This window comes from Pecten maximus, chromosome 4, assembly GCF_902652985.1.
Source record: "Pecten maximus chromosome 4, xPecMax1.1, whole genome shotgun sequence".
Taxonomy (NCBI): Eukaryota; Metazoa; Mollusca; class Bivalvia; order Pectinida; family Pectinidae; genus Pecten; species Pecten maximus.
This window is the reverse complement of record NC_047018.1, coordinates 2,617,431-2,631,202: the sequence shown is the minus strand read 5'-3', so window position 1 is coordinate 2,631,202 and position 13,772 is coordinate 2,617,431. Positions and strand designations below refer to the sequence as shown.

Below are 13,772 nucleotides of genomic sequence, written 5' to 3'. Positions count from 1 at the left end.
TATATAGGATGTGATTGATGGACACTTTGGACACTGTTAGAATGTGTTACTAATATAATGATATATAGGACATGGTTGGTGGACACTTTGGACACTGTGACAAAGTGTTACTAAGACTATAATGATATATAGGACATGGTCGGTGGACACTTTGGACACTGTGAGAATGTGTTACTAGGACTATAATGATATATAGGACGTGGCTGGTGGACACTTTGGACACTGTTAGAATGTGTTACTAGGACTATAATGATATATAGGACGTGGCTGGTGGACACTTTGGACACTGTTAGAATGTGTTACTAGGACTATAATGATAAATAGGACGTGGCTGGTGGACACTTTGGACACTGTTAGAATGTGTTACTACTATAATGATATATAGGACGAAGTTGGTGGACACTTTGGACACTTTGGACACTGTTAGAATGTGTTACTAATATAATGATATATAGGATGTGGTTGGTGGACACTTTGGACACTGTGAGAATGTGTTACTAATATAATGATATATAGGACGTGGTTGATGGACACTTTGGACACTGATAATGTGTTACTAATATAATGATATATAGGATGTGGTTGGTGGACACTTTGGACACTTGAGAATGTGTTACTAGGACTTAATGATATATAAGACATGGTTGGTGGACACTTTGGACACTGTTAGAATGTGTTACAAGGACTATAATGATATATAGGATGTGGTTGGTGGACACTTTGGACACTTGAGAATGTGTTACTAGGACTTAATGATATATAGGACATGGTTGTTGGACACTTTGGATACTGTGAGAATGTGTTACTAATATAATGATATATAGGATGTGGCTGATGGACACTTTGGACACTGTGAGAATGTGTTACTACGACTATAATGATATATAGGACGTGGTTGTTGGACACTTTGGACACTGTGAGAATGTGTTACTAATATAATGATATATAGGATGTGGTTTGTATCATTTTGGACCCTACGAGAATGAGGTACCATTACTAGAAGGTCCTGTTAGAATGTGGTAACATTACTAGAAGGTCCTGTTAGAATGTGGTAACATTACTAGAAGGTCCTGTGAGAATGTGGTAACATTACTATAAGGTCCTGTGAGAATGTGGTAACATTACTAGAAGGTCCTGTTAGAATGTGGTAACATTACTATAAGGTCCTGTTAGAATGTGGTAACATTACTAAAAGGTCCTGTTAGAATGTGGTAACATTACTAGAAGGTCCTGTTAGAATGTGGTACCATTACTAGAAGGTCCTGTTAGAATGTGGTAACATTACTATAAGGTCCTGTTAGAATGTGGTACCATTACTATAAGGTCCTGTGAGAATGTGGTACCATTACTAGAAGGTCCTGTTAGAATGTGGTAACATTACTAGAAGGTCCTGTGAGAATGTGGTAACATTACTATAAGGTCCTGTGAGAATGTGGTACCATTACTATAAGGTCCTGTTAGAATGTGGTAACATCACTAGAAGGTCCTGTGAGAATGTGGTAACATTACTAGAAGGTCCTGTTAGAATGTGGTAACATTACTAGAAGGTCCTGTTAGAATGTGGTACCATTACTATAAGGTCCTGTGAGAATGTGGTAAAGACTGACTATTAGTTGTGCAGGTCTGAATTAGTACTAACTATAACACTAACTGTGAACACATCTAGAAATATAAGCCAGTGAAACTGCAGTGAATTCAGGGTCATGTAGAGGTCAGTTCCTCACCTGAGTTAGATTTAACCATTTGTGTAAAGCCTTATGCTGGAAGTATAAATGATAACAAAAGAAATTAAATAATACAATGACAAGAAAATAAAGTCATGAACTTTGTTTGGTTTGTACTGGTAATTAATGGTTGTGTGATTTTCTCCGGTATCGGTGGACATGATAAAGGAGATGGTTCCGAATAAAGGAAAAAAAGGAGTACTGCTTTTTCCCCAGAATTAGAATACCTTTTTGTGTGTTTGAATATTCATTTGATATAAGTATTGATTTATTCAACTACAAAATTCCTCCCTTCTAATGTCTTCTACTGCTCTCAAAACATTACAACTAAAAGTTAACTTTCTGCTCACAGGTCAGCTTCCTGTTGTTAATGGAATGATATCTTATTACAGGTGATCTCTCTTTACACCTGGCCTCTGATACAGTCTCTTATTACAGGTGATCTCTCTGTACATGTGGCCTCTGTTTACAGTCTCTTATTACAGGTAATCTCTCTTTACATGTGGCCTCTGTTGACGGTCTCTTATTACAGGTAATCTCTCTTTACACCTGGCCTCTGATACAGTCTCTTATTACAGGTGATCTCTCTTTACATGTGGCCTCTGTTTACAGTCTCTTATTACAGGTGATCTATCTTTACATGTGGCCTCTGTTGACGGTCTCTTATTACAGGTAATCTCTCTTTACACCTGGCCTCTGATACAGTCTCTTATTACAGGTGATCTCTCTTTACTCCTGGCCTCTGATACAGTCTCTTATTACAGGTGATCTCTCTTGACATGTGGCCTCTGTTTAGTCTCTTATTACAGGTGATCTCTCTTTACACCTGGCCCCTGATACAGTCTCTTATTACAGGTGATCTCTCCTTACATGTGGCCTCTGTTCACAATCTCTTATTACAGGTGATCTCTCTTTACATGTGGCCTCCATTCACAGTCTCTTATTACAGGTGATCTCTCTTCACATGTGGCTTCAGTTCACAGTCTCTTATAACAGGTGATCTCTCTTTACATGTGGCCTCTGTTTAGTCTCTTATTACAGGTGATCTCTCTTTACATGTGGCCTCTGTTTACAGTCTCTTATTACAGGTGATCTCTCTTTACATGTGGCCTCTGTTTACAGTCTCTTATTACAGGTGATCTCTCTTTAGACCTTGCCTCTGATACAGTCTCTTATTACAGGTGATCTCTCTTTACATGTGGCCTCAGTTTACAATCTCTTATTACAGGTGATCTCTCTTAACATTTGGCCTCTGTTTAGTCTCTTATTACAGGTGATCTGTCTTTACATGTGGCCTCTGTTTACAGTCTCTTATTACAGGTGATCTCTTTTTACATGTGGCCTCTGTTTACAGTCTCTTATTACAGGTGACCTCTCTTTACATGTGGCCTCTGTTTAGTCTCTTATTACAGTTGATCACTCTTTACATGTGGCCTCTGTTTACAATCTCTTATTACAGGTGATCTCTCTTTACACCTGGCCTCTGATACAGTCTCTTATTACAGGTGATCTCTCTTTACATCTGGCCTCAGTTTACAGTCTCTTATTACAGGTGATCTCTCTTTACATGTGGCCTTATTTGACAGTCTCTTATTACAGGTGATCTCTCTTTACACCTGGCCCCTGATACAGTCTCTTATTACAGGTGATCTCTCTTTACACCTGTCCTCTGATACAGTCTCTTATTACAGGTGATCTCTCTTTACACCTGGCCCCTGATACAGTCTCTTATTACAGGTGATCTCTCTTCACATGTGGCATCTGTTTACAGTCTCTTATTACAGGTGATCTCTCTTTACACCTGGCCCCTGATACAGTCTCTTATTACAGGTGATCTCTCTTTACACCTGGCCTCTGATACAGTCTCTTATTACAGGTGATCTCTCTTTACACCTGGCCCCTGATACAGTCTCTTATTACAGGTGATCTCTCTTCACATGTGGCATCTGTTTACAGTCTCTTATTACAGGTGATCTCTCTTTACATGTGGTCTCAGTTCAGTCTCTTATTACAGGTAATCTCTCTTTATATGTGGCATCAGTTTACTGAAAATCTCTTTTTACAGGTGATAACTTTATATACATATGTAGATGGTATCCATATCATTGAATGACACCCAAAACAAGGATACATATAAATAAGGGACACACCCAAAACAAAGATACATATCAATAAGGGACACACCCGAAACAAGGATACGTATCATTGAGGGACACACCCAAAACAAGGATACATATCAATAAGGGACACACCCAAAACAAGGATACATATCAATAAGGGACACATCCAAAACAAGGATACATATCAATAAGGGACACATCCAAAACAAGGATACGTATCATTGAGGGACACACCCAAAACAAGGATACATATCAATAAGGGACACACCCAAAACAAGGATACATATCAATTAGGGACACACCCAAAACAAGGATACATATCGATAAGGGACACACCCAAAACAAGGATACATATCAATAAGGGACGCACCCAAAACAAGGATACGTATCATTGAGGGACACACCCAAAACAAGGATACATATCAATAAGGGACACACCCAAAACAAGGATACATATCAATAAGGGACACACCCAAAACAAGGATACATATCAATAAGGGACACACCCAAAACAAGGATACGTATCATTGAGGACACACCCAAAACAAGGATACATATCAATAAGGGACACACCCAAAACAAGGATACATATCAATAAGGACACACCTAAAACAAGGATGCATATTAATAAGGGACACACCCAAAACAAGGATACGTATCATTGAGGGACACACCCAAAACAAGGATACATATCAATAAGGGACACACCCAAAACAAGGATACATATCAATAAGGGACACACCCAAAACAAGGATACATATAAATAAGGGACACACCCAAAACAAAGATACATATCAATAAGGGACACACCCAAAACAAGGATACATATCAATGAGGGACACACCAAAAACAAGGATACGTATCATTGAGGGACACACCCAAAACAAGGATACATATCAATAAGGGACACACCCAAAACAAGGATACATATCATTGAGGGACACACCAAAAACAAGGATACGTATCATTGAGGGACACACCCAAAAGTAACCAAAGATAATAAACATACAGGACAGTCTGAAGCTACTCAACCTTAATTATAAAACATTATCACTACCAGGTGACCTTTCACTGACCTCGGCTGAGAATCCACTGAGAGCAGCGTCACCTGTTCCACCAGGCATCTCACTCTTGACCGTGGCTGGAACCTTAGTCAGCATCTCCCTCACAAAGTTCACCTGGCCAAAGTGGGCAGCCACATGGAGGGCAGAAAGTCCAGTCTGGAATAGAAACGCCATATCAAGTCAATTTCTAGTCGTGTCATGGATTCCACAACTCTATCTTCCTTTATCTCCTTACTGGTAATCATAATAATCTCTTAGAACATAAAGTTTGCCTACCTTTTTACTGGTAATCATAATAATCTCTTAGAACATAAAGTTTGCCTACCTTTTTACTGGTAATCATAATAATCTCTTAGAACATAAAGTTTGCCTACCTTTTTACTGGTAATCATAATAATCTCTTAGAACATAAAGTTTGCCTACCTTTTTACTGGTAACCTCCACCAGAACATAAAGTTTGCCTACCTTTTTACTGGTAATCATAATAATCTCTTAGAACATAAAGTTTGCCTACCTTTTTACTGGTAATCATAATAATCTCTTAGAACATAAAGTTTGCCTACCTTTTTACTGGTAATCATAATAATCTCTTAGAACATTAAGTTTGCCTACCTTTTTACTGGTAATCATAATAATCTCTTAGAACATAAAGTTTGCCTACCTTTTTACTGGTAATCATGATAATCTCTTAGAACATTAAGTTTGCCTACCTTTTTACTGGTAATCATGATAATCTCTTAGAACATAAAGTTTGCCTACCTTTTTACTGGTAATCATGATAATCTCTTAGAACATTAAGTTTGCCTACCTTTTTACTGGTAATCATGATAATCTCTTAGAACATAAAGTTTGCCTACCTTTTTACTGGTAATCATGATAATCTCTTAGAACATTAAGTTTGCCTACCTTTTTACTGGTAATCATGATAATCTCTTAGAACATAAAGTTTGCCTACCTTTTTACTGGTAATCATGATAATCTCTTAGAACATTAAGTTTGCCTACCTTTTTACTGGTAATCATGATAATCTCTTAGAACATTAAGTTTGCCTACCTTTTTACTGGTAACCTCCACTAGAACATAAAGTTTGCCTACCTTTTTACTGGTAACCTCCCCTAGAACATAAAGTTTGCCTACCTTTTTACTGGTAACCTCCCCTAGAACATAAAGTTTGCCTACCTTTTTACTGGTAACTTCCACTAGAATATAAAGTTTGCCTACCTTTTTACTGGTAACCTCCACTAGAACATAAAGTTTGCCTACCTTTTTACTGGTAACCTCCCCTAGAATATAAAGTTTGCCTACCTTTTTAGTGGTAACCTCCACTATAACATTAAGTATACCTACCTTTTTACTGGTTATTCTCCATGACACTTGACCTTTCAGGGCCTCCAGAATGTGCACATGACCATGCTTTCCAGCCAAGTGAATTACAGTCATTCCATCCTAAAAAATATTCAAGAGAAAAATATGAAAAATATTTTTGTTAAATCTTTTAGAAAATGTTTCTAATAATTTTTTCTGTATCCTTCATAAAGCTAACAATACTTGCAACAATTCCAAAATATTGTCCTCACATATATGTCATCCCTATAAATAAAATCATTAGCACAGTTATATAAAATAACAGATAACGACAACTACAATACAAGTGTCAAATATCATAGACAATAACAATGGGCCTGGTCACGAATGACCTCCAGAAACATGAGTAAATGACCTTGATAGAAAACATTGACATACTTATATAGAACCAGTCTACAATTTGAGGGGGGGGGGGTCTAAACTATATGTTTGTAAGGAATCACAAGATTTGTCAGTATCAACAAGGTTATGACCCCTGAAGGCCTACTACATATAGCTCTAAACTTTGTAGTATGTATCCTAATTACATATAATTAGGCTTATTAGGTTTGGCATTAAGTATTATAATCACTTTCATCACTCGCCTCAGGGACTAAAAACCAGTTTTAGTGTCAGTGAAGCTTGAATCCAACCATAGCATTAGTAAGACTGGAAACTAACCATGGTGTCAGTGAGACTGGAAACTAACCATGGTGTCAGTGAGACTGGACACCAACCATGGTGTCAGTGAGACTGGACACCAACCATAGCATTAGTAAGACTGGAAACTAACCATGGTGTCAGTGAGACTGGACACCAACCATAGCATTAGTAAGACTGGAAACTAACCATGGTGTCAGTGAGACTGGACACCAACCATGGTGTCAGTAAGACTGGAAACTAACCATGGTGTCAGTGAGACTGGACACCAACCATGGTGTCAGTGAGACTGGACACCAACCATAGCATTAGTAAGACTGGAAACTAACCATGGTGTCAGTGAGACTGGACACCAACCATGGTGTCAGTAAGACTGGAAACTAACCATGGTGTCAGTGAGACTGGACACCAACCATGGTGTCAGTGAGACTGGAAACTAACCATGGTGTCAGTGAGACTGGACACCAACCATGGTGTCAGTGAGACTGGAAACTAACCATGGTGTCAGTGAGACTAGAAACTAACCATGGTGTCAGTGAGACTGGAAACTAACCATGGTGTCAGTGAGACTGGACACCAACCATGGTGTCAGTGAGACTAGAAACCAACCATGGTGTCAGTGAGACTGCAAACCAACCATGGTGTCAGTGAGACTGCAAACCAACCATGGTGTCAGTGAGACTGGACACCAACCATGGTGTCAGTGAGACTGGACACCAACCATAGCATTAGTAAGACTGGAAACTAACCATGGTGTCAGTGAGACTGGACACCAACCATGGTGTCAGTGAGACTGGACACCAACCATAGCATTAGTAAGACTGGAAACTAACCATGGTGTCAGTGAGACTAGAAACTAACCATGGTGTCAGTGAGACTGGAAACTAACCATGGTGTCAGTGAGACTGGAAACTAACCATGGTGTCAGTGAGACTGGACACCAACCATGGTGTCAGTGAGACTGGAAACTAACCATGGTGTCAGTGAGACTAGAAACTAACCATGGTGTCAGTGAGACTGGAAACTAACCATGGTGTCAGTGTGACTGGAAACTAACCATGGTGTCAGTGTGACTAGAAACCAACCATGGTGTCAGGGAGACTGGAAACTAACCATGCTGTCAGTGAGAATGGAAACTAACCATGGTGTCAGTGAGACTGGAAACTAACCATGGTGTCAGTGAGACTAGAAACCAACCATGGTGTCAGTGGGACTGGACACCAACCATGGTGTCAGTGAGACTGGAAACTAACCATGGTGTCAGTGAGACTGGAAACTAACCATGGTGTCAGTGAGACTAGAAACTAACCATGGTGTCAGTGAGACTGGAAACTAACCATGGTGTCAGTGAGACTGGAAACTAACCATGGTGTCAGTGAGACTGGACACCAACCATGGTGTCAGTGAGACTGGAAACTAACCATGGTGTCAGTGAGACTAGAAACTAACCATGGTGTCAGTGAGACTGGAAACTAACCATGGTGTCAGTGTGACTGGAAACTAACCATGGTGTCAGTGTGACTAGAAACCAACCATGGTGTCAGGGAGACTGGAAACTAACCATGCTGTCAGTGAGAATGGAAACTAACCATGGTGTCAGTGAGACTGGAAACTAACCATGGTGTCAGTGAGACTAGAAACCAACCATGGTGTCAGTGGGACTGGAAACTAACCATAGTGTCAGTGAGACTGGAAACTAACCATGGTGTCAGTGAGACTAGAAACCAACCATGGTGTCAGTGAGACTAGAAACCAACCATGGTGTCAGTGGGACTGGAAACTAACCATGGTGTCAGTGAGACTGGAAACTAACCATAGTGTCAGGGAGACTGGAAACTAACCATGGTGTCAGTGAGACTGGAAACTAACCATGGTGTCAGTAAGACTGGAAACCAACCATGGTGTCAGTGAGACTGGAAACTAACCATGGTGTCAGGGAGACTGGAAACTAACCATGGTGTCAGTGAGACTGGAAACTAACCATGGTGTCAGTGAGACTAGAAACCAACCATGGTGTCAGTGAGACTGGAAACCAACCATGGTGTCAGTGAGAATGGAAACTAACCATGGTGTCAGTGAGACTAGAAACCAATCATGGTGTCAGTGAGACTGGAAACCAACCATGGTGTCAGGGAGACTGGAAACTAACCATGGTGTCAGGGAAACTGGAAACTAACCATGGTGTCAGGGAGACTGGAAACTAACCATGGTGTCAGTGTGACTGGAAATCAACCATGGTGTCAGTGGTTGGTTTACAGTCTCACTGACATCCTGGTTGGTTTCCAGTCTCACTGACACCATGGATGGGCTCAAACCTCACTGACACCATGGTGTCAGAGAGACTGGAAATCAACCATGGTGTATCTGGGCTATGACCCAGGCATTGTGTCAGTAGAGTTGTGAACCACTTATTGTGTCAGTAGGGCAGTGCGTCATCATGTAACTGGGGCTGTGAACCAGTCAATGTTATAACTGGGGCTATGAACCAGTCAATTTTATAACTGGGGCTGTGAACCATTCAATTGTATAACTGGGGCTATGAACCAGTCAATAGTATAACTGGGGCTGTGAACCAGTCAATAGTATAACTGGGGCTGTGAACCAGTCAATGGTATAACTGAAGATGTGAACCAGTCAATGGTATAACTGGGGCTGTGAACCAGTCAATGATATAAATGGTGCTGTGAACCAGTCAATAGAGTAACTGGGGCTGTGAACCAGTCAATGGTATAACTGGGGCTGTGAACCAGTCAATGATATAACTGGGGTATGAACCAGTCAATGGTATAACTGGGGCCGTGACCCAGTCAATGGTATAACTGGGGCCTTGAACCAGTCAATGGTATAACTGGGGCTGTGAACCAGTCAATGATATAACTGGGGTATGAACCAGTCAATGGTATAACTGGGGCCGTGACCCAGTCAATGGTATAACTGGGGCCTTGAACCAGTCAATGGTATAACTAGGGCAGTGAACCAGTCAATGGTATAACTGGGGCTGTGAACCAGTCAATGATATAACTGGGGCTGTGAACCAGTCAATGATATAACTGGGGTATGAACCAGTCAATGGTATAACTGGGGCTGTGAACCAGTCAATGGTATAACTTGGGCTATGAACCAGTCAATGGTATAACTGGGGTATGAACCAGTCAATGTTATAACTGGGGCCGTGACCCAGTCAATGGTATAACTTGGGCTATGAACCAGTCAATGGTATAACTGGGGCTGTGAACCTGTCAATGGTATAACTTGGGCTATGAACCATTCAATGATATAACTGTGGTATGAACCAGTCAATGATATAACTGGGGTATGAACCAGTCAATGGTATAACTGGGGCCTTGAACCAGTCAATGGTATAACTATGTAGTGAACCAGGTAATAGAGTAACTGGGGCCTTGAACCAGTCAATGGTATAACTGGGGCTGTGAACCAGGTAATAGAGTAACTGGGGCTGCCAACAATTCAGTAACAGAGGGACTGGGATTTGTTATGGGAACCCCCAGTCTCACCCTGAAGAATTTTGTTACATTAGAATCAAATTTATCCAAGTAAAATCATAAAGAGTCTGACAGATTAAGATTAAGTAAATCTCCAATTATATGACATACTGTACTCTAAAGTCATACAATATGAAAGCTTCTGAGGGACAAAGATCAGGCATACTCACAGCGTTTTCTTCTGTAGCAAGCGCCCCAGCATTTAGTAACACATGTAGAACTTCCTTGTGGCCCCCAGCGGCGGCTAGGTGTAGTGCCGTCGACTCACTTGTCTGACAACAATATAATATTAATGAGAATTTAACTTAAATGTTCAGTATAGGATTGTTTATATGTCAATTGCTTACAAAAGAGAATTTTATTATCATCAAAAAAAGATATTGTTAAAAAAGATAAATACATGATTTTTTTTAATACATGACCTTGAACATACATAGTACAAATTAATGTTTTGTCTAAGTAGCCTTGAGCAAACATACACTAGAGTTTTACTCAGTGACTTTAAACTTATTCTTCCTATTTTGCTAATAAGTGTCTCAGAACTCACCCTATTTTTAGCTGTGGTCACTACCCCCTTGTTGAACCTCATGAGCTCTTTGATGACCGCCACACTCCCTTTAGAGGCCGCTATGTGGGCACATGTCATTCCGTTCTACAATAGCATAAGGTATAGACTGGTAATGATTACGACATTGATACTCACACACACCGTTAGGTATAGACTGGTAATGATTATGACATTCATACTCACACACACCGTTAGGTATAGACTGGTAATGATTATGACATTCATACTCACACACACCGTTAGGTATAGACTGGTAATGATTATGACATTCATACTCACACACTGTTAGGTATAGGACTGGTAATGATTATGACATTCATACTCACACACATTGTTAGGTATAGACTGGTAATGATTATGACATTCATACACACACACACACCGTTAGGTATAGACTGGTAATGATTATGACATTCATACTCACACACACTGTTAGGTATAGACTGGTAATGATTATGACATTGATACTCACACACACTGTTAGGTATAGACTGGTAATGATTATGACATTGATACTCACACACACTGTTAGGTATAGACTGGTAATGATTATGACATTCATACTCACACACATTGTTAGGTATAGGACTGGTAATGATTATGACATTCATACTCACACACACTGTTAGGTATAGACTGGTAATGATTATGACATTCATACTCACACACACACACACTGTTAGGTATAGACTGGCAATGATTATGACATTGATACTCACACACACACACACTGTTAGGTATAGACTGGTAATGATTATGACATTCATACTCACACACACTGTTAGGTATAGACTGGTAATGATTATGACATTCATACTCACACACATTGTTAGGTATAGGACTGGTAATGATTATGACATTCATACTCACACACACTGTTAGGTATAGACTGGTAATGATTATGACATTCATACTCACACACATTGTTAGGTATAGGACTGGTAATGATTATGACATTCATACTCACACACACTGTTAGGTATAGACTGGTAATGATTATGACATTCATACTCACACCGTTAGGTATAGACTGGTAATGATTATGACATTCATACTCACACACACTGTTAGGTATAGACTGGTAATGATTATGACATTGATACTCACTCACACTGTTAGGTATAGGACTGGTAATGATTATGACATTCATACTCACACACAGTGTTAGGTATAGACTGGTAATGATTATGACATTCATACTCACAATCACTGTTAGGTATAGACTGGTAATGATTATGACATTCATACTCACACACATTGTTAGGTATAGACTGGTTATGATTATGACATCCATACTCACACACATTGTTAGGTATAGACTGGTAATGATTATGACATTCATACTCACACACACTGTTAGGTATAGACTGGTAATGATTATGACATTCATACTCACACACATTGTTAGGTATAGGACTAGTAATGATTATGACATTCATACTCACACACACTGTTAGGTATAGGACTGGTAATGATTATGACATTCATACTCACACACATTGTTAGGTATAGACTGGTAATGATTATGACATTCATATTCACACACTGTAAGGTATAGACTGGTAATGATTATGACATTCATACTCACACACACCGTTAGGTATAGACTGGTAATGATTATGACATTGATACTCACACACACTGTTAGGTATATGACTGGTAATGATTATGACATTCATACTCACACACACCGTTAGGTATAGACTGGTAATGATTATGACATTCATACTCACACCGTTAGGTATAGACTGGTAATGATTATGACATTCATACTCACACACACTGTTAGGTATAGGACTGGTAATGATTATGACATTCATACTCACACACATTGTTAGGTATAGACTGGTAATGATTATGACATTCATACTCACACACACCGTTAGGTATAGGACTGGTAATGATTATGACATTCATATTCACACACTGTAAGGTATAGACTGGTAATGATTATGACATTCATACTCACACACACTGTAAGGTATAGACAGGTAATGATTATGACATTCATACTCACACACAGTGTTAGGTATAGGACTAGTAATGATTATGACATTGATACTCACACACACCGTTAGGTATAGACTGGTAATGATTATGACATTCATACTCACACACACCGTTAGGTATAGGACTGGTAATGATTATGACATTCATACTCACACACACTGTTAGGTATAGGACTGGTAATGATTATGACATTCATACTGACACACACACTGTTAGGTATAGGACTGGTAATGATTATGACATTCATACTCACACACACTGTTAGGTATAGACTGGTAATGATTATGACATTCATACTCACACACATTGTTAGGTATAGACTGGTAATGATTATGACATTCATACTCACACATATTATGGCATCATTGATTATGGATTATGGCAACATACTTCAACATGAAAGACTTATATTGCTTTATTACCTTACAAGTCATTTATTGCGATGAGAGGATTTTCTATGACAAAATTGTCACATTACCTGTATGGTAGAATAAAGCTGCAGGGGGATGTCTTGTAATGCCAGAGGACAATGTCTATTTTTGTACCATCAAGCTCTGAATAAACTCTACAATCTTTATATTTAGATTGAACAACAGACATTTTTACTACAAAATACATTGACTTATTACACAGTCTTTTAGTCCATGATTATGAAATCAGTATAATACGTCATTTTGTTGGTGGTAAGCTTAATTTCTAGTGAATCTCCTCAGTTATAGGTAGTTCATGTGTTATCAAAGATATTTATACAATTCTATGCTAAATCTATAAACAAACAA

The 13,772-nt window shown here is 39.2% G+C and overlaps 1 protein-coding gene across 4 annotated transcripts in view; it reads right to left on the bottom strand.

Moving 5' to 3' along the window:
• LOC117324967 (serine/threonine-protein phosphatase 6 regulatory ankyrin repeat subunit A-like) overlaps nucleotides 1-13,772 on the bottom strand; it is a 140,470-nt gene that overhangs the window by 13,043 nt on the left and 113,655 nt on the right. For 2 of the 4 annotated variants that reach the window (XM_033880813.1, XM_033880814.1), the window contains 5 exons: nucleotides 10,963-11,067; nucleotides 10,586-10,687; nucleotides 6,256-6,354; nucleotides 4,921-5,064; nucleotides 1,725-1,760 (listed from right to left, as the gene is read on the bottom strand). In XM_033880813.1, the coding sequence (XP_033736704.1) occupies nucleotides 1,725-1,760; nucleotides 4,921-5,064; nucleotides 6,256-6,354; nucleotides 10,586-10,687; nucleotides 10,963-11,067 (486 nt within the window). The remainder of the gene's footprint in view (nucleotides 1-1,724; nucleotides 1,761-4,920; nucleotides 5,065-6,255; nucleotides 6,355-10,585; nucleotides 10,688-10,962; nucleotides 11,068-13,772) is intronic. The other 2 variants (XM_033880816.1, XM_033880817.1) reach the window with 1 other exon arrangement.